Source organism: Chanos chanos, chromosome 5, assembly GCF_902362185.1.
Source record: "Chanos chanos chromosome 5, fChaCha1.1, whole genome shotgun sequence".
Classification (NCBI taxonomy): domain Eukaryota; kingdom Metazoa; phylum Chordata; class Actinopteri; order Gonorynchiformes; family Chanidae; genus Chanos; species Chanos chanos.
Genome location: NC_044499.1, coordinates 36,174,705 through 36,192,576, shown reverse-complemented (window position 1 = coordinate 36,192,576; position 17,872 = coordinate 36,174,705). Strand labels below are relative to the sequence as shown.

The 17,872-nt window shown below is 40.6% G+C and overlaps 1 protein-coding gene across 1 annotated transcript; it reads left to right on the top strand.

Annotated features, from left to right (window-relative positions):
• The first annotated feature begins 6,052 nt into the window (after window positions 1-6,052).
• Window positions 6,053-11,772, top strand: sgms2b (sphingomyelin synthase 2b). Its single transcript, XM_030774107.1, has 6 exons — window positions 6,053-6,105; window positions 8,539-9,429; window positions 9,703-9,820; window positions 10,111-10,264; window positions 10,355-10,521; window positions 10,919-11,772. The coding sequence occupies exons 2-6, from the start codon at window positions 8,918-8,920 to the stop codon at window positions 11,102-11,104; spliced, it is 1,137 nt and encodes a 378-aa protein (XP_030629967.1). The 5' UTR covers window positions 6,053-6,105; window positions 8,539-8,917; the 3' UTR covers window positions 11,105-11,772.
• The last annotated feature ends 6,100 nt before the right edge of the window (window positions 11,773-17,872 follow it).

The following is a 17,872-nucleotide window of genomic DNA, read 5'->3' as shown; positions in this document are numbered from 1 at the left end:
TTCTAGGAGATTAAGACTTGCTTCAACCTGTGATTCCTCAAACCCCAGACTGCATGACTGACAGTGTATATTTCTGAATGACCAGAAAGAGAGACAGAGATAGCCCTGCCTATATGATAAAATCAGAAATTCTCCACTACCATCAACTTTCATGTGAAACCCCTGCAGTCAGATCAGGCTTGGGAACTGGGACACAGTAACCTGGCCTAAGCAGGCATGCTACCCAACAGGCTGAGCATACACATACCCACAGCCTCATCTTTACATATCAACCTATACATTATCAGACTTACTGCAGGGCAGTAATATTGTGCCCCCGGGTCTCAGGCAGAATCTTGGGGCTTGTGTCTACATTTCCACAGTAGAAACGAGGGGAGAATAGTTGGCGTCCCTGCTGACAAGGACCATCTTTCTCTTCTGAAGAGCATAACTTTCATCCTGGCACACTGGCACTGGCTCAGAGAGTCTCTTGTTAACCACAACATAGTAAAAAAAAAAGAAAAAGAAAGAAAGAAAGAAAGAAAGAGAGAGAGAAAGAAAGAAAGAAAGACAAGCAAAAGAGGAGAAGAATGAGATTTATCTACTCGGAAAGGCAAGTGATAGATCATAACATAAGCTATTACATTCCCTGGAACTGACTTACAATTCCCTCAGAATGGCAATACACAACTGAACTGGCTTATCTCTGCTCAGTCAAAGAGAACCATCAAGCCTGTGAAACGGACGAAAACAATGATCATGTGTTTCTCATCGAGGACCAGATCCACAGACACTGGGGAGAGGCTGGCAGAGTGAACTAAATCTCCAAACTCCACAGAATAAATTTATAATAACCCACATGAGAAAAGACGGCTCAATTAGGAGAGAGCATAATCTCATCAACATTGATTGCCAAGGAAAAGTTCATACAAGTCAATGCCGAACATTCAGTGAAAGCAACTGTTCTGTCTGTCAAAAAGGTTTCATTCATCATGGACTCATTGAGTGAAGGGAAATTTAGAGAGCATACAGCTATCTGATCCAAATCCTTCAAGAAGTATTAAGACAAAATAAATGTGCAAAAATTGCATTAATGAAAAAAACCTTGAAAATAGAGGTACTGTTTTTAGAGTATGCTTTTGAATGTCAAGATTTAGAGGCACCCTGCTTTCAGAATCATAACTGTCATCAGACAAGTTCCAGAAACTTCAGTCCGCAGTGACGCAGGGGTCATGAACTTCCTCTTTATTATTACATTCTAGAACGTTCTCTGGTCAATGCTGTACTCTCTGATCGGCCAATGACATGCTCTCGCGTAAGTAAACATCTGGAATTCCAGCATGGTTCATACAGAGATCCTATAAAACATATGAGGCCATATGTAGTCTATTGCACTGAGATGAAAAGTTTCAGCAGACGACACAGACGGAGGACCTCACAAAGCACTTCTGACAGATGCTAGCTCTCAGGGTGTTCGAGTAACACAGAAAGCACACAAGAAAGAGACAGAGAGAGAGAGAGAGAGAGAGAGAGAGAGAGAGAGAAAGAGAACAACTCTTTGTTGGAGATAAGAGCAAAAGTTTCAGTTTCCACATAATTAAGTGATGTTTTTTTAAACTTGTCTTCCTGTCCTAATTTATAGAAACGTGATCATATGTGCTATAAGGAACCATCAGTATTATCATCATATGTGTTTAAACTGTAACAACAAACCACTGCCATTGGACATTACATCATCATGAGAAACCACAGCAAGATGTTCCAAAATCTGGTGAGTCATATTATTTTGTCTGAAGAGTAGAATGACTTAAAGACTCTGAGGCCTTTTTTAATGTTTTCTCTTTATTATTCCTTCACGTTGTCTCATAGGTTCAGTCTGGACTTAAGTAAACTAGCAAATGTGTGTGTGTGTGTGTGTGTGTGTGTGTGTGTGTGTGTGTGTGTGTGTGTGTGTGTGTGTGTTATCTTTCTGCCTCCCATGTTCCCTGAACACACTCTAGGCAATATATAACATTACTGCATTGAACAAAAGATAACTGTCTGTACATCCTCTACCTTTGCTGTGGGTTTAGAACATTATACTTTATTGTTACTAAAAACCCTTTGGCTGTGGCCTACATATTACCAAGTGCATCCCTAACACAATGAAAAAGTGAAAAAATGTTGAATTACTGAATGTGCAAGGACTGCCGAAACTCAGAGGCAATGATTCTGCAGAGGGATCTGATAATGCACCATTCTGTGAGGTGGAACAATGGTGGAATCTCTCTTGAAGATACATTTTGGTATATATCAAATAACTTTTCCACCAAAGGACATCCATTTCAATAACTTTTACTCACCATTGTGACTTCACTTCATGAAGAAAAAAAAAAAATTCCCAAGAATTAAAAAGATTTCCATCAAACCAAGTGGTGTACGCAACATAATTGAATCTCATATTGCCCTAATTACTTCCTCTTTATGAAAGCCGAGGAACACATAATTTCATTTCTCTCTCTCTCTTTCTCTCTTTTTCTCACCCAGTGTTTGCTTAGGGTGTGCAAAGTATGTGCATACATGGGCATGCAGGTATGTCGGGGTGTGTGTGTGTGTGCATTTCACAGAGAAACAACTTTTTTGCTTGACAGAAGTAGAGAGAAAGGGAGAGAAAAAGGAATGAGGAGAGAGGTAGGGAGAGATGACTAACGTATTCCTCTGCTCTCGTAGACAAAAAATGATTAGGGGAACACGGTGTCCCCTACCCTTCACCCCAGCACAGCGGTCTTGGAAAAACAGCAAACGTGTTGAATGGCCTATGTAAAGGATTAAAAAAACATTATTCTTGGGACAAATATAGGACACATATTTAATAATGCCCTGACACTAGTGGAAAGATCAGTCTCTCTCTTTCTCACACACACACGCAAACACACGCGCACACACACATACGAGGGATGAGAGCATGTGTTTTTCATTTAAGTTCTGACAGCGTAAGAACACAATCCAAATGGTGAATGTGTGTGTTTGAAGGTGAGAGAACTCAACACTTGGAAAAGGAATGGTGTTGCATGTCAGTGAGGGGGATCTGTGTTACAGGGTTACTCCAGATTTGGAAAGCTTGAGATAATGTTTGCACTCAGCGATTATAAAATAACAAGTAATGATAATGTTAGCAATGATAATGTTTGGGTAATTTTAGAGGTGTTTTGTACTAACATCAAGAGAATGTAGGATAAATCAAGAGGGAAAAAAGTCTATATGATAGAACACAAGGATTATATGGACATAAGCATTAAACTGAAGTGTCATGTTTGCTTAACACAGAATACCTCTATAAGGGATCGTTAGGTTTACTGTAAAATGACAAATTAAAATCTTGAGTGAGAGACACACTGACTACTCTAATTCTCTCCATGTCTGCACGATTTTTTGAAAGTCGCTCTGCCATGCTACCCCTAAAATGTTGTTAAGGTTAATGTTGTAGAAACACTAGCGTTATGTTTATGGCACTGGTAGTGAGTGAGTGTGGTATCAAAATAAAATAATTGGATGTTGCTATCAGCTTACAGTAGGACTGGTCTGTTAGAACTCTGGGGCAAACTCCAGCAGGACCAGATGTGGATAAACACTCTGTCAAAAAGCAGACATCCTCTCTCTTTCCACCTTCCTCCTTTTCTCTCTTTCTCTCAGTCAATCAATCTACTGTGTCTCATTCGCTCTGTCACTCTTTTTGTATTAACTCCAGACACCATGTCTTTCTTTGTCTTTAATTGATTTTTTTCCTCTCTTTCCTTTTGGTGATATATTATTACCTCACATGTACAAGAGAATTCTCTCTCTCTCTCTCTCCTCAGAGGGCTGTGGATTAGGTCCAGGGGGATATACCAGAAAGAGGGTTTAGTGAAAACTCAGAGTTGGTTGAGTAAGTGGCAAACCTCCTAATAGAAGAGCCCTATGATTTCTTTAGCTAAACAAAGCCATAGCGCTCTTCTATTAGGAGGTTTACTGCTTGCACTGACTTAACCAACTCTGAGTTTTCACTAAACCCACTTTCTGGAATACCCCCCAGGTGAACTGTAAAGAGGAGAACTGATCGGCCTCTCTGTGTTTTTGCTAAAGCTCTCACTGTCTCTCTCATGCTTGATTATCCTCTGTTTCAGCCCCACAGGACACACACACAGATACACACAGACACACACACATACACACACACACAAGCTTGGGTAGAGAGCCAAACACTTGATTTTGAGCTGATATTCAGTAAATAGAGGCAGTATCATAGCTGCTGGCTGGTTTCGGCATCACAGACAGGTAATGAGATTAAAGAGGACAGCAATTAGACAGAATGACTATGAGGTGGTTTGTGTGTGTTCTGCTTTGTGTTTGACTTTGTATTCTGCTGAATCAGGTGATCTCAAAACACTGTTTGGAAATGATGAGAGCAGCCAGGCGTCTGGTGGGGTTTTCGTGATATATGTCTTAATTTTAACACCTTACGTCCATGAGGAGAGAGAGAGAGAAAGGGAGAGAGAGAGAGAGAGAGAGAGAGCGAGAGAGAGAGGATATGAACCATTTTCTTTTGCAGATCTTAAAATTAATCTGATCTTGAAGCTGGATGCTATGTTGTTTGCAGAATACCTCAGCACATACCAGGAATCTGAACAGACCACCGCTCTGTTTGAAAGTGACAGCAGCTCCTTCATCTGAAAACTAATGAACAGTATCTCTCCTTTAAAGAGAGAATGAAGACCAGAGGCGGAAAGTGGTGTATGTTCATTAAAAAATTAATGAAAAAATGAATGTAATTAATTTAACAAAGGTCGGCATGGTGACGCAGTGGGTAGTGCTGTCACCTCACAGCAAGCAGGTCTCAGGTTCAATTTCCAGCCGGGTGGCCAGGGTCCTTTCTGTTTGGAGTTTGCATGTTCTCCCTGAGTCTGTGTGGGTTTCCTTCAGGAGCTCCGGTTTCATCCCAAAGTCCAAAGACATGCAGGTCAGCCAACTGGAGACATTAAACTGCCCCTGGGTGTGAATGCGTGTGTGAGTGTGTTTGTCTGTGTGTCTGCCCTGCGATGGACTGGCGACCTGTCCAGGGTGTTTCCCTGCCTTTGGCCCAGTGAACGCTGGGATAGGGTCCAGCACCCTGCGACCTTAATTAGGATAAGCGGCTTTGAAAATGAATGAGTGGATGAATGACGGAATGAATGAATAATTTAAAAAAACAACAAAAAACACAGATGATTTGGGTGAGAGACACTGATATTTCTAAAATGTTTTTTTTCCTCTGCATTTCACAACAACAAAACAAAACAAAAAACAAAGCAAAACCCCCAAAACCAACAGCAACAAAAAAGAAAAACAAACAAAAACTTAACTACTTTGCTACCAACGCCAGAGGGCGCATTCATGTAATTCGATGTAACGAATTAATGAACTACGATAAATCCACTCTAGATGGCGCAGTGTAGTCAAATGACTCAATAACCTAATAATTAAATTGACGAATGTCAGTATCCTCTCCACACAGAAAAACTTGATAATGCTTAATGTGAAATAATCGAGCGTTTTTAATCTGTGGGACTTGACATAGCACTTTAAACTCTTAGAAATCAAGCCCCATTTAGGCTAATAAGATGTAAAACAGCACAATGTGGTAGACTTTGACAAGACTCCAATTTGTCAATCTGTCTGTTTAAAACAAACAAACAAACAAACGTTCAGCTTTTCGATGGTAGACAATTTTTTGTCTTGACAGTGATCACCCTCTGTTTTGGTGTTCATGCATAATCATATAAAAGAATATCACTTTATAAAAGAAAATCCACTCAGTTGATTCCTCATGATTACGCCATCTTAAATTGTTCGAATCGTTATCAGGTGAGCATAAGCAGGCAAAACATTTCACTGGTAATCGGAAGTCCCACATCCTCACTCATTCTCTTTCTGTACTCGGTGAATCACTAAAACCCGAAACCTACATCAGTACGAGACAGAGTGGAGATGTGTGTGAACTGCGGGTGCGGGTGAAAGGTGTGTTATTTGCCTATGATGACACATGTGGGCGGAGTTAAGAAAACACAGATTACCTATCTTTCACACATTTTGAAAGTGACGACGATTCTACACCTGCGTTGAAGAATACAGGTAAGCTGCGCTAATTTACTTGTCTTTCGAGCTTTGCACTGTATCCTATCCGATATGTGTATATTGCTAAATGAGATTTATTTTAAAAGACAGAAATTTAGTTGGTTACTAGACTATGTGAAATAGATTAACTTTTCTTACTCAACTGCCTCTTCAGTACGCTGCTCAGCAGTCGCCGGCTCTGGTGTATTTTTGCTTGAATGTCTGCACTAAGTTCATGCGATAGTTCGCTGACCTGAGAAGCTGAAGGATTTTTTTTTTTTTTTTTTGGTCGTCGAAGCCGAGGTCTTTGTAGCTGACTGATATCAGGAAACAGATATAAGTGGCAAGGCCTATGCAGCAAGGTAGGCTACATGACTGTGGCCAGAAAACGCAGGTAACCTTTATTCTTTTAAACGGTTTCAGCATGAAAGCGCAGGATAGTATCTGACCCTTGAGAGAATAACAATTCGGTATAACAGTTGTATGATTAATGTTAACAATAGGTAACACTTCTGTTCAGACCTTACACGTTTTACAAAAAGAGCGCGACCTGCAAAAGGCAAGCTAGGGGCAAAGGTTTCAGTGCGAATTTATGTTAAAGCAAACGTTAAATTAGCTATAAATGAAAGAAATGTAATAGCCCACTCTGAATTGTGTTCCTGGGCTGTGAACCCGTGGATGTTGGAACAACGGGTCGAAATCGTTTGTTTATTTTGGGAATATTGATCAGTTGTATTCCACTTTGGCTTTTAGACTGGAGCTTTGTAGCTTTTTAAAACAACAAATCAATGCCTTACCGTCTTTCGCATGACTGCGAGGGTCAGCGTAGCTCCGTATCCGGTTTCGTATTGTGATCAGCAGGTGGGTTGGTGCTGCAGTGTTTGCTTAAGCTGCGTCGCTGACTGGTGAGAGGTCATTGACCGCAAAAGCATGACACCATTTGATGTCGCGGTAAATATTTTTATACCTGCCTAACACCTTAAGTTATCAGATATTTGTCCCTCGGTTAGGAAAAGTGATATGGCACCATGAATACCTGGAATATGAGAATATGTCACCCATTAAAAGAAGGGGCGTACGCCCACTAAAAATCAAGTTAAATTAAGATAAGTTTTATTTGGAGTGTACCCGTCAAAACGTCGAGTTTTCTAAGATGTATAGGGCCATGTCAACGTAGACTATTCTGGCGGCACGCGCTCCGGCATGTTTTTTTTTTTTTTTTTTTTTGGAGGTGTTTGCTCTTTGGTTGTTTAAAGAAACTCGCATGGGAAGTATCTGTGTAGAGGTACCTGTCTGTTCACTACTAAACTCAGTGAAACGTTGCCTGGGGAGGGGGGTCCTGTAGATACCTTTAGAGTTAACAAAGAAGAGGGAAGCAAGTGAAGAATTCACGAGAAAGAATGTGACCGCCATTTACCGATAGTGTCGACAGATTTCAGGGTGCGGCAGGTTTATTCTCGGTCAAAAGCGTTCATATGTTTATACACACGCGCGCCCCACGTACACGTCTCACAGACTCTTCAGATAATTATCAGATCATTCACTTTTATTTGCCCCGCAGCACACATATCAATACAGAGGCCTAAGATACATTAACTTTCTTACACCTCAGTTACACGTACACTTATACACACACACTATGTGCACGGTGCTTACTCTATCTGTATCTGACTCACATGGAACACTGAAACCAGTTTATGTATTTGTGAATTATGATTAAATCCATACTGAGAACCAGACTTCCCTGCCTTACTCTTTAGTACAAGAATGACCATTAAGGCTTTCACCTCTGCTTCTAAGCTATGTTCACACCAAGATACAATAGCGGTCAGCACAAAGGAGGTGATTGTATTCCAATTACAAGAGGGTGTTTTCTATGGGTGTGAAAGAAATGAAAAGCAGGTCTCTCACAGAAACTGGAAAGAGCTGTGTGTCTCACACAGGTGAGCTTGTAGATCATAAATCAGCTGTTTGTATGTATGGCTGTGTCTCTGAAAGTGTGTCAAATGACTCTGAGAACAGGTGTACAGAGCAGGTCAGAGAGACTCTGTGTGTGTGTGTGTGTGTGTGTGTGTGTGAGAGAGAGAAAGAGAGAGAGAGGGTCTACTCCTGCTGTATATGTGAATCTGTTCCTAGAAAGAGCCAAATGTGTTTATGTGAGAAGATTTCATCTTTTCACCGCAGATGCACTCTGCATGTGAGAGAGGTAAAATGAAAGTCATTCCCAGTCAGTCTGACCTTCTAGGCACAGCTTTTTACACAGTTTTACAGTTTTAACTTTTTAAAAATGAAAAGTTAAAAATCAACACACTGACTCTTCTGCTCAAAAGAAACTTTGGAAACCTGTGTATTTTCTCATTGTATTTGGGTAGAGCAGCACAGACAGAATGCAATGGTACAAGTGTTTTCATAGGTACTCTTGTTCTGTCTTTATTCTCTTTGCTGTTCCAGGTCATTCCAATTTATCACGATCTGCAGAAGTGAACTGAAAAATACAAGCAGGTGTTTTCACAGTGTTGAGTCTATCAAAAAACAGACAGTATTGCTGCATATAGAGGACAGCTTCCTTTTGAAAAGTGACTGCTAAGACACAGAGGGCAACTGCTCCTCACAGAGGCTACATTTCCACCAACTAGACTACTGCCCCAGACCAGCAGGACTCTACCAGTTCACGAAAAGCAACTTCTACCCTTGAGAGGAGATCATTGTGCGATTAAGAGAGCTGCAGCACAAGGAAGGTCACTGCTCCAGTTAGACAACTCCTGCCAGATACTGCCAGACTGCTGCGTGGAGCTGTAATTCTGAGTGTGTGTGTGTGTGTGTGTGTATAATGGCACTGACACAGCTTTTGGACGAGAGAGAATGTGACAGTGAAGAAAGCGGGTGTAATTTGGAAGTGATAGTCGAGGAAAGTCCATGCCCTGAGCCTGCCCCAAACCGTCTGTCGCACCCAGCTGCGGATACGTCCGTTGACAGTCACCATGGTGACAAGCCAAGCCGCAGCAAACCGGCGCGATTGGCGCGAGGCTTCCGTAAAGCTCTGCGGAAAAACCAGGATTACATCCGCATCACCATCCAACCGCAACCTCAGATCCAGCAGCTGCCACTGGAGTGGTGGAAGACGGGAATCGCATTCATCTATGCGGCCTTTAACCTGGTCCTGACCACGGTCATGATTACGGTCGTGCACGAGAGAGTGCCTGACAAAACAATCAACCCACCGTTACCTGATAAGTTCTTTGACTACATAGGAAGACAGGAGTGGGCGTTTTCTGTCACCGAGGTTAATGGAATGATCCTGGTTGGACTCTGGTTCACCCAGTGGCTCCTCCTCAAATACAAGTGAGTTTTTATTTCTCTATCTCCCACCTTCTCTTTGTATCATTCTTTTGGTGGAACTCCTCTTCATTCTTGACTTCAGTGTCTGTCTGAATTGTTAGAATGTTCTAGATTGTTTAACCTAGTTGCTAGCAAAGACCATAACAGATTTCAGTGAGACGATTGCTTGTTTTTGTTTTCAGTCACACATTTTCTTAGAAAAAAGTTTTGATGAATTTCAATATATAGCATGTGAAGAAATAATACTTTGTGTGTGTGTGTTTGTCAAATTTTTAGGGCAATTATTGGTCGCAGGTTTTTCTTCCTGATGGGGACACTTTATCTGTATCGCTGTGTGACGATGTATGTTACTACCTTACCTGTGCCAGGCATGCACTTTAACTGTGCTGCCAAGGTGAGTGTCCTCTTGTGTGAACTTTAATGTCTACTCATGCAGCTAGACTTACCTCTGACTCCTCATTCACATACATGGAACTGGTCCTATGATATTTGCATGAGATTCTAAGATATATTGTGCTATACTGCTCTATGAAATGTCCTGAACAATGTTTTTTTTTTTTTCCAGTCTACTACTGACATTCTGAATTCTGTTAAATAAGGTTTTGATTATCAGTTTCAGCTGAATCAGCCAGAACTAAAACAAAGCATTAATTGTGCTTCTCTCGCTCTCTCTCTCTCTCTCAGCTGTATGGAGACTCTCAGGGGAAGGTGTACCGTATTCTGCGGCTGATATCAGGGGGTGGTCTCTCCATCACTGGCTCTCACCTCATGTGTGGTGACTTCCTGTACAGTGGACACACTGTGATGCTGACGCTCACCTTCCTTTTCATCAAAGAATGTAAGTGTGTGTGATTTTCTCCTCTTCATCCTTGTCCAAGTCTTTTTTTCAACTGGGTTATATTTATGTATTCTGTGTTGTCTCTGACAGACTCCCCGCCGTCTTTCCGGTGGTATCATGTGATCTGCTGGATTTTAAGTGCAGTGGGTGTGGTCTGTATTCTGGTGGCACACGAACATTACACGATTGATGTGTTGGTGGCCTACTACATTACATCACGCTTATTCTACTGGTACCACACCATGGCCAATAACCAGGTAACACACTGCATATCTCACAGAGAACTTCAGTTTACTTACCCAAACTATTCGTTACATTTAAAACCACAGTTTCTTTAAAAGAAAACTCCTCTTTTCACTACAATTTCCTGTAAACCATATTTACTTCAAGCCAAGCTGTTACTAAAGAAATAAAACTGAGTGCTTCATGTATCATTCACCGACGCTGAAATGTAACCCACTACCGCATGAAAACTACAGTTCCCATTGAGCTGTTCAACTGAAAATCAACAGGTAGAAATAGCTTACCCAAGCTCTCTACTGACATCTACTGTGTGCCTTAAAAAAAAAAAAATACAGCACCTCTGATGTGATTCGGGCGAGTGACTTTATGCCTGTCTGAACTTGACGACATCGTTTTCTCTTTGTGTTCCAGACTCTGAGGGGTTCATCTCAGAACTATCTGAGCAGAACGTGGTGGTTCCCCGCGTTTAACTTCCTAGAGAAGAACGTTAAAACAACGGTTCCCTGCACATTCTGCTGGCCCATTTCCATTCCCACCTCCAGCTTCAAGAGCCCCTGCGAGAGGTACTCTAAGGTGCAGAGCACCCGGGACGAGTGAGGGGGGGGGGGCAGTTTGAGCCCTCACCTGAGCCTGTTTGCTTCTTCTAGACATATCCAAACAATTCACTGCAAAAGCAGTGCGCTGCATGTTTGGCTGGCTCTCAGACTACAGTTTGGAGACAGAGATCCTGCCTATTACAGATTTAGCACCACATAAAATATAGACAAAATAGCAATGCCAGATTCTCTTTGGAGAATCACGCTCTGTATCTGAAACAAATGTGGGTGCGGTTGGTTCCTCAATGTACGACTCTCCCTTTGTCATGGGTGGATTCCCCGTGAGATTGGGTGAGTCACGGCTTGTGATTGTTTGTGGACAGAGGGAAACGCTAGTCTCCACCCACTGTGCTGCTGCTCTTTGATGTTTAGACGCATACAAAGTGAGTGAGTGTGTGTGTGTGCAGTTGTGTGTGGATGTGTTCTGCGGCAGAGAGCTGATCAGAGGAACATCTGTGTCAGTGCCGTAGTATAAGTCACGTACTAATCTCAATGCAATATTACATTAAATGCTCCCCTCTGATGCTCACTGTGTGTGCCTGCCTTTATGTATGCACCAGTATTACAGAAAGGCTCTGTTGTCAATCATTTCCCATAGCCTCTGTCGGTTAACTGGCTGTGGCATACTTCTGTTTCATATCACACTGCCTTGTCATGTGTTTACCCTGACTCGTCATGTTAATCTGTAGCAATGCGGTTGGTTGTCTATGGCCAGTCAGGATTTTTTAAATTATTATTATTGTTTTTCTTAAAGCATTACCTTAACAGAAATGTTACTTTTACGAGAGAGAAAATGATTTCCTGAAGTCTCTCAATGAAGGACATTTTTTTATGTTTGTTTGTTTGTTTGTTTGTTTTTGCTGGAACTAAGTTTATTGTCTTATTGCGTGTGCCTAATAATAAAACTATTTTTTTTTAAGAATCCATTGAGTGAAATGTGGCTTTTTAAATTGATTTAATTCTTTGTATAGAAGTGGACAAGCATAATGTCCTGAAGAATCATTCAGCACCTATATGCTTCCACAACATTCACATTGGGTGTCCAAGATGGGGGGGGGGGGGCAAACAAAGGGGTACAAACTATTTTAAAATGCAAGTGTCGTCCTGTATTTGAGAGGAACGGGAATGTGCACAGAATGTGATCAGTTCTCAGTGACGGTCATTTCACCTCAGGTACACTGAGGTGTATCTGTCTTTTCCAACATGCAATAATTCAGTGTAAGTTCATAATGCTAAGGAATTTGAAAAATGTATGTTTTATTAGTGTTACATTATTATCTTTCTCAACAGATGTAAGCTGATACTGAATATATGTCAAAACTCCCCCTGATCCTGTTAAATTACTGGTTCTAATATTTTTGATATTTTATAGGAATATGTGATGCTACTGTGTTGGTCAAACATGAGTATTTGTATATTAAACACAAGGCTATGAGGGGTTTGCATATTACTGGTGAATGTGCCTTGTGTGATCAGTAAAACTCAAATTTTAAAAGTTCCCAAACTTAAATGGTCTAATCTATCAAATATAAATTCCAACATTTTTGAGCGCTTCTGTGAGAAACATCCTGAGAGTCATTTCAACGATCTACACATATCATTGTTCAAATTATGTTCAAATGAGACATATGCCATATTTGCACACATTCCACAGCACAGATTAAAATCCCTCCGGAATCAATCAGTTCATAGTTGCCTAACACAATCTTTATTGTTTTCACAGAGGTAAAAAGAAACAGATCTTAAGAGGTGTCTACGGGCGAATTTTTTCAGTTTAATGCTCACTCCAGATATCTTCATGACTAAGTTCTCAATCTAATAAATTAATTAACGAATTAAACAAATTAAAAATTAAGTCATGAAATTCATTCATTCATTCATTCATTATCTAAACCGCTTATCCTGATTAGGGTCGCGGGGGGTGCTGGAGCCTATCCCAGCGCACATAGGGCGAAAGGCGGGGAAACACCCTGGACAGGTCGCCAGTCCATCGCAGAGTCATGAAATTAATAACATAAAAAGCACTTAATGGAGGTGTAATAGTTATGTCCCCAAAAACTGTGGCTTTTGAGGGACCTCGTTGATTTTTCCTTTTAGTTTTTATACAAACATTGTTCTGAATGAGAGGGAATACATATATATATAAAACCAAAGTACAAATCAAACCTTGAATTGGATGAACCATTACAACTCTAGTATTTACAAAGGTAATCAAACATTAGTTAACTACAAATCACAGTCTTAAACAAACAAACATACAAATAGGAACAAGTACTGATATAAAAGAGACCTTTTCCCACAAAATCTCCTTTTAAAATTTGTCCAGAACAGTTGAAAGAAATGCTATTTAAAAATAAGCTTACTCTTTTCTGAACAGTAACAGGGACACAGTGTAAAAAGATAAAATGTAATCTAGTCATCCAAAAGGGAGTCTTTATACATCACTCTTTCTTTTTTTTTCAGGAATATTACAAAACTATAACAAAATATAAACACTAACAAAATCCAGTGGCAGGTGTACACTCAGAATGTATCAGAGTTTGAGTTTGGCAATATAAGCATAATAAAATGTAACTTTGACAGCAGTAATGTCTAATAACCCAGCTACTCTTACAAAGCAGTGGTATAGTTTCCATATATGGATCTGTGTGTGTGTGTGTGTGTGTGTGTGAAGTGGAAGATGTATAAGGGACTGTGTGTGTGTAGAGAGTGTATTATGTATTGCTTGAATTTGACCAAAAGAAAGACAAAGCTCATTAACCTGAGAGATCAGGTGTGACTAGAGATGGTTGATTGACAGGACTAAATTATCCTATAATGTTGCTCAGTTAAAAGTGGATCCAGCAGAAGAGTGCACTGCCAGCATTAATGTATGAGTACACCTGCACGTTTTCCCAACCTTTCCACGATGTTTCTGACTTTACACAGACGTCTTTGTCCCACGACATCTTCACATTACATAAAGCGAGAGATCTGTGATGATCTATAACAGAGAAAATAAAGAGTACAGTCAATACACACACAGGTATTGAGGGACCACCTTAAAACACCAGTTTAAGATGCTATCTTCAGCTTAGGTAAGATGGAGGAGCTGGAGTATGGATGTGCCAGTCAATAGATGTTAGACTGTGCCAACTCTTTTGGCTGAATTTACAGAGGACAAAATAAAAAGAAAAAAAGTTGAGGAAAGACAAGGAGAGGGAAGGCCATTAGTGAGATAAGTCACCAATCAGATCAAGAAGAAAGGAGAGCCTGAATCGCTGTTATAGAAGTCTATATATATAAGAGTGGAAGAGTGGTTAAAAGGAGATGTAAAGAGAGGGGAGGAGTGGAAAAAGACGATAGAAAAGATAAGTAGAGAGATTTAGTCTGTATGACCTGACAGAATCTTGGATTTTCTCTCTCTTTCTCTTCTTCTTTTTTCCCTGTAAATGTATACAAGAGCATTCATTAAAGCATAGCTACAGTCATACTACACACACACACACACACATGAATGCACGCGCACGCACACACACGCACACACACACACGCACACACACACACCCACACACACACAGTGCTCTCACATAGTTGTCTCTAGCTGACCAGCCTGGGTAAAGCTGCATGTGCAGTTGTCTCTCTCTCTGGGCTAGTTCATAGTACTTAGCCTGCTCCTCACATGACAGAGCACGCCACTGTGAAGAAAACACACACACACACACACACACACCACAGGTTAGGAATCATTCATGAATTATAAAGCACTGCTTTAACAAGATTATCCATAAAATACTGTGGGTTGATGATTAAAGTTAATCAACACTACCCTATGTAGATTATATCATATACTGCGCATGACAGATTAGGAATGGCAGATTATTGATAGTCTCACCCTTTTGCCCAGTATCTGGTTAATAGCTGCACTCTCCTTTAAAGTGCACTCCTCCACCACATTTGCCCTCATCTCCTTCATATAGAGCATGAAAGCATTCAGAGGCTTCTTAATATGTGGACGCTGTCCGGCCGTATCCTTACCATGCTCCGAAACACTCCTGGAGAAACTATGGAGAGGGGAGGAATACAGATTGTATCAGCAGAAACTGAGGCACTAATGTTGACAGATTACATGAGATTTATGTTATTTCCAGGTTTAACTTTAGGCTAATAAAGTTCAAGAAATATACAGATAAGTATGTTGCTGAGTTTGGTTTTGGGTTTGTGTGTGCATTAGGTTCTTGGTAAAAACTACTTTAGTGCAACACACACATCAGCATCATTTTAAATGGAGTAGTGTCTCTGATAGAAAGATGAATACAGTCTGATGGAACTGGCCATAGGTAAACAGACAGCAGCAGTAATCTTACCCAGGTCTGAGGTGACTGTAGTCCAGTGGGAACCTTTCCATCTGAGGGAACTCAGCTGTCCCATAGGACACGCCATCGCTCTGGGAACCTGCCACTATGTTCTGAGAGAACCTAATGAAAATAATAATATCATGTAAATAATGATGTAAACTGATTTATGGTGTTGACAGCGAAAACTGTCAAAATTGTAATCTAATCTAATCTAATCGTACAATAAAAATGATAATGGAGTCATTAAATTAAAATTCACTCTCTGTCAACATACCAGTCCATTGCCGAGGTCATGTGACCCACTGGCCCTGAGATCATAGAGTAATGATGAGGAAGGTCAGGGCTGGGGTGTGACCTATGGAAGCCTGAGAGACAGAGAAAGACAGATTTGTTTAAGGTGAATGTATTCAGTGTGGGGAAAAAATGATAAGCCTTCAAAGTCTCTCTCAGCTTTGTCACATCTTGTGTGTGTGTGTGTGTGTGTGTGTGTGTGTGTGTGCGTGTGTGTGTGTGTGTGTGTGTGTGAGCACGCGGATGCGTACACATGTCTAATACCTGAAGTTAGGGTATTGGCAGATGAGGAGTGGTGGTCACTACAGGTGACAAGAGGGGTGACAGGGGGAGCAGTGTGACATACCTGTGTATGTGTGTAAGTGTGAAATCAGTGAGTGAGAGAAAGAGTGAGAGAGAGAGAGAGAGAGAGAAACACAAAGATAAATGCAAAGCTTTAAAAACATCTTTACATCTGAAAATTATCTCTTTATATTACTCTGACGTCTCCTTTAAGCAGACATTCTTTGACTACACCACTATATATGACTAAAGATAATTTTAGCTGTAGAGCACTAGCAATTTTATTCCAATCCCCTGCAACCTACCCTAAAGACAGACAGAATCAGAGAGTGGTACCCTGTTGAGGATCAAACATGTTCACTATGTGTGAAAATGGGTTACTGTGTGGTTCACTCTTGACTCAACTTCACATCAAATACCACTGTTTCCTCAGGTAGTAAGCACTTACATTAATTTAAGCAATCAGAAGCCTGCAACCATGCACTCTTCAAAGACCCAAGATTTCAATGATAGCTACTTCAGATGTGCCTGGGTGCATGTGAGTGCATGCATATCGTCACTAAGGGTATGAATGCATCAACCTATGCTCGACTGCTATGGTGAACTTTAAGGTTGTTTGGGGGAATAGGGTGGTATAATCTCTCTCTCTCTCTCTCTCTCTCTCTCTCTCTCTCACACACACACACACACACAAACACACACACACACACACACACAAATGAATACAGCCTGTGTCTACCCTCTGAGAGATCTTGTCTGCCTACAGAGAGAGTGAGAAAAGGCCCACATGCCTCAGTCTGTTACATCACTCTGAGAAAGAGAGAGGCAAAAGTGATTCCACATCCAGAAACTAAAAGCAAATGCAAGAAAAAAAATTAAAAAACAGAGAATAGTAAAAACTCACTGATGTAGAGGGAGAGGCAGAACCGTAAGACTCGTTGGGCATCAGAATACATCCTGTGTAATAAGGACAAGACTGGCCTTTGTCATATACATCACTGACTTTACCTATGAAATGAGATTAAAATCAAACACTTAGAAATATATCCTGCAAATGCCTGCTCAACAAACATATTTCGACTCATGGCTCTAAACTATCTATATATAAATGAATAGACATAGATAGATAGACCCCGATCTGATTTTACATCTGACAATAAAATAGCCCAGATGAGAATAATATACCAGATTAGGACTTTCACATTAATCAGATTAGAATCTGACCAACATGTTTATTGGATTTTGGTAACAAATCTCTCTCTCTCTCTCTCTCTCTCTCTCCCTCTCTCCCTATGTGTGTGTATATTTATATATATGTAATAGCTACATAGATACATAGTTGTGTTGTAGATACATAGTAGATAGATTTGGTAAATATTTACCTCTGCTGACACGTTCTCTCATCTGACTCCTGAACAAACCTGTGGTGATGTGGGACTGTCGGTGAGTCTGCAGCATTCAAGAGACAAAAATATACATGTATATAACGTGAATAAAATAACCTTTTTTTTTTTTAATTTAAATTTTAAATTGTTGATGAAATTATGAAATATTTCGACTCAGTTCTGTTATAATCCAGACTTGCACATTTTAAAAGTGAGATGCGCAAAACCTACGTATTGGCCGTCGCTGTCTGGAGGCAGCTCTGACTCGTTGACCAGTGATGACTTGATTTCCGCGAGATCTCTCTCGTTCTCCCCTTTAAGAGAGTACTGACGTATAGTATACCTCTGCGCGTTCAGGGACTCTCCCTCGTGTTTAAAGGAGATCAATTCATCCACCGCAAACAGTTCGGGGTCAGAACCTCTTCCATTGCCTTCTAAATTAGGCATGTTTGAAGACACAATTTCCTCCTTATT

Bases quoted from the DNA above. Each gene is read 5' to 3' on its own strand.
- sgms2b (XM_030774107.1), top strand. From the start codon at position 8,918: ATGGCACTGACACAGCTTTTGGACGAGAGAGAATGTGACAGTGAAGAA. The intron at 10,265-10,354 runs GTAAGTGTGTGT...TGTCTCTGACAG, and splicing joins CTTCCTTTTCATCAAAGAAT to ACTCCCCGCCGTCTTTCCGG. The intron at 10,522-10,918 runs GTAACACACTGC...TTTGTGTTCCAG, and splicing joins ACACCATGGCCAATAACCAG to ACTCTGAGGGGTTCATCTCA.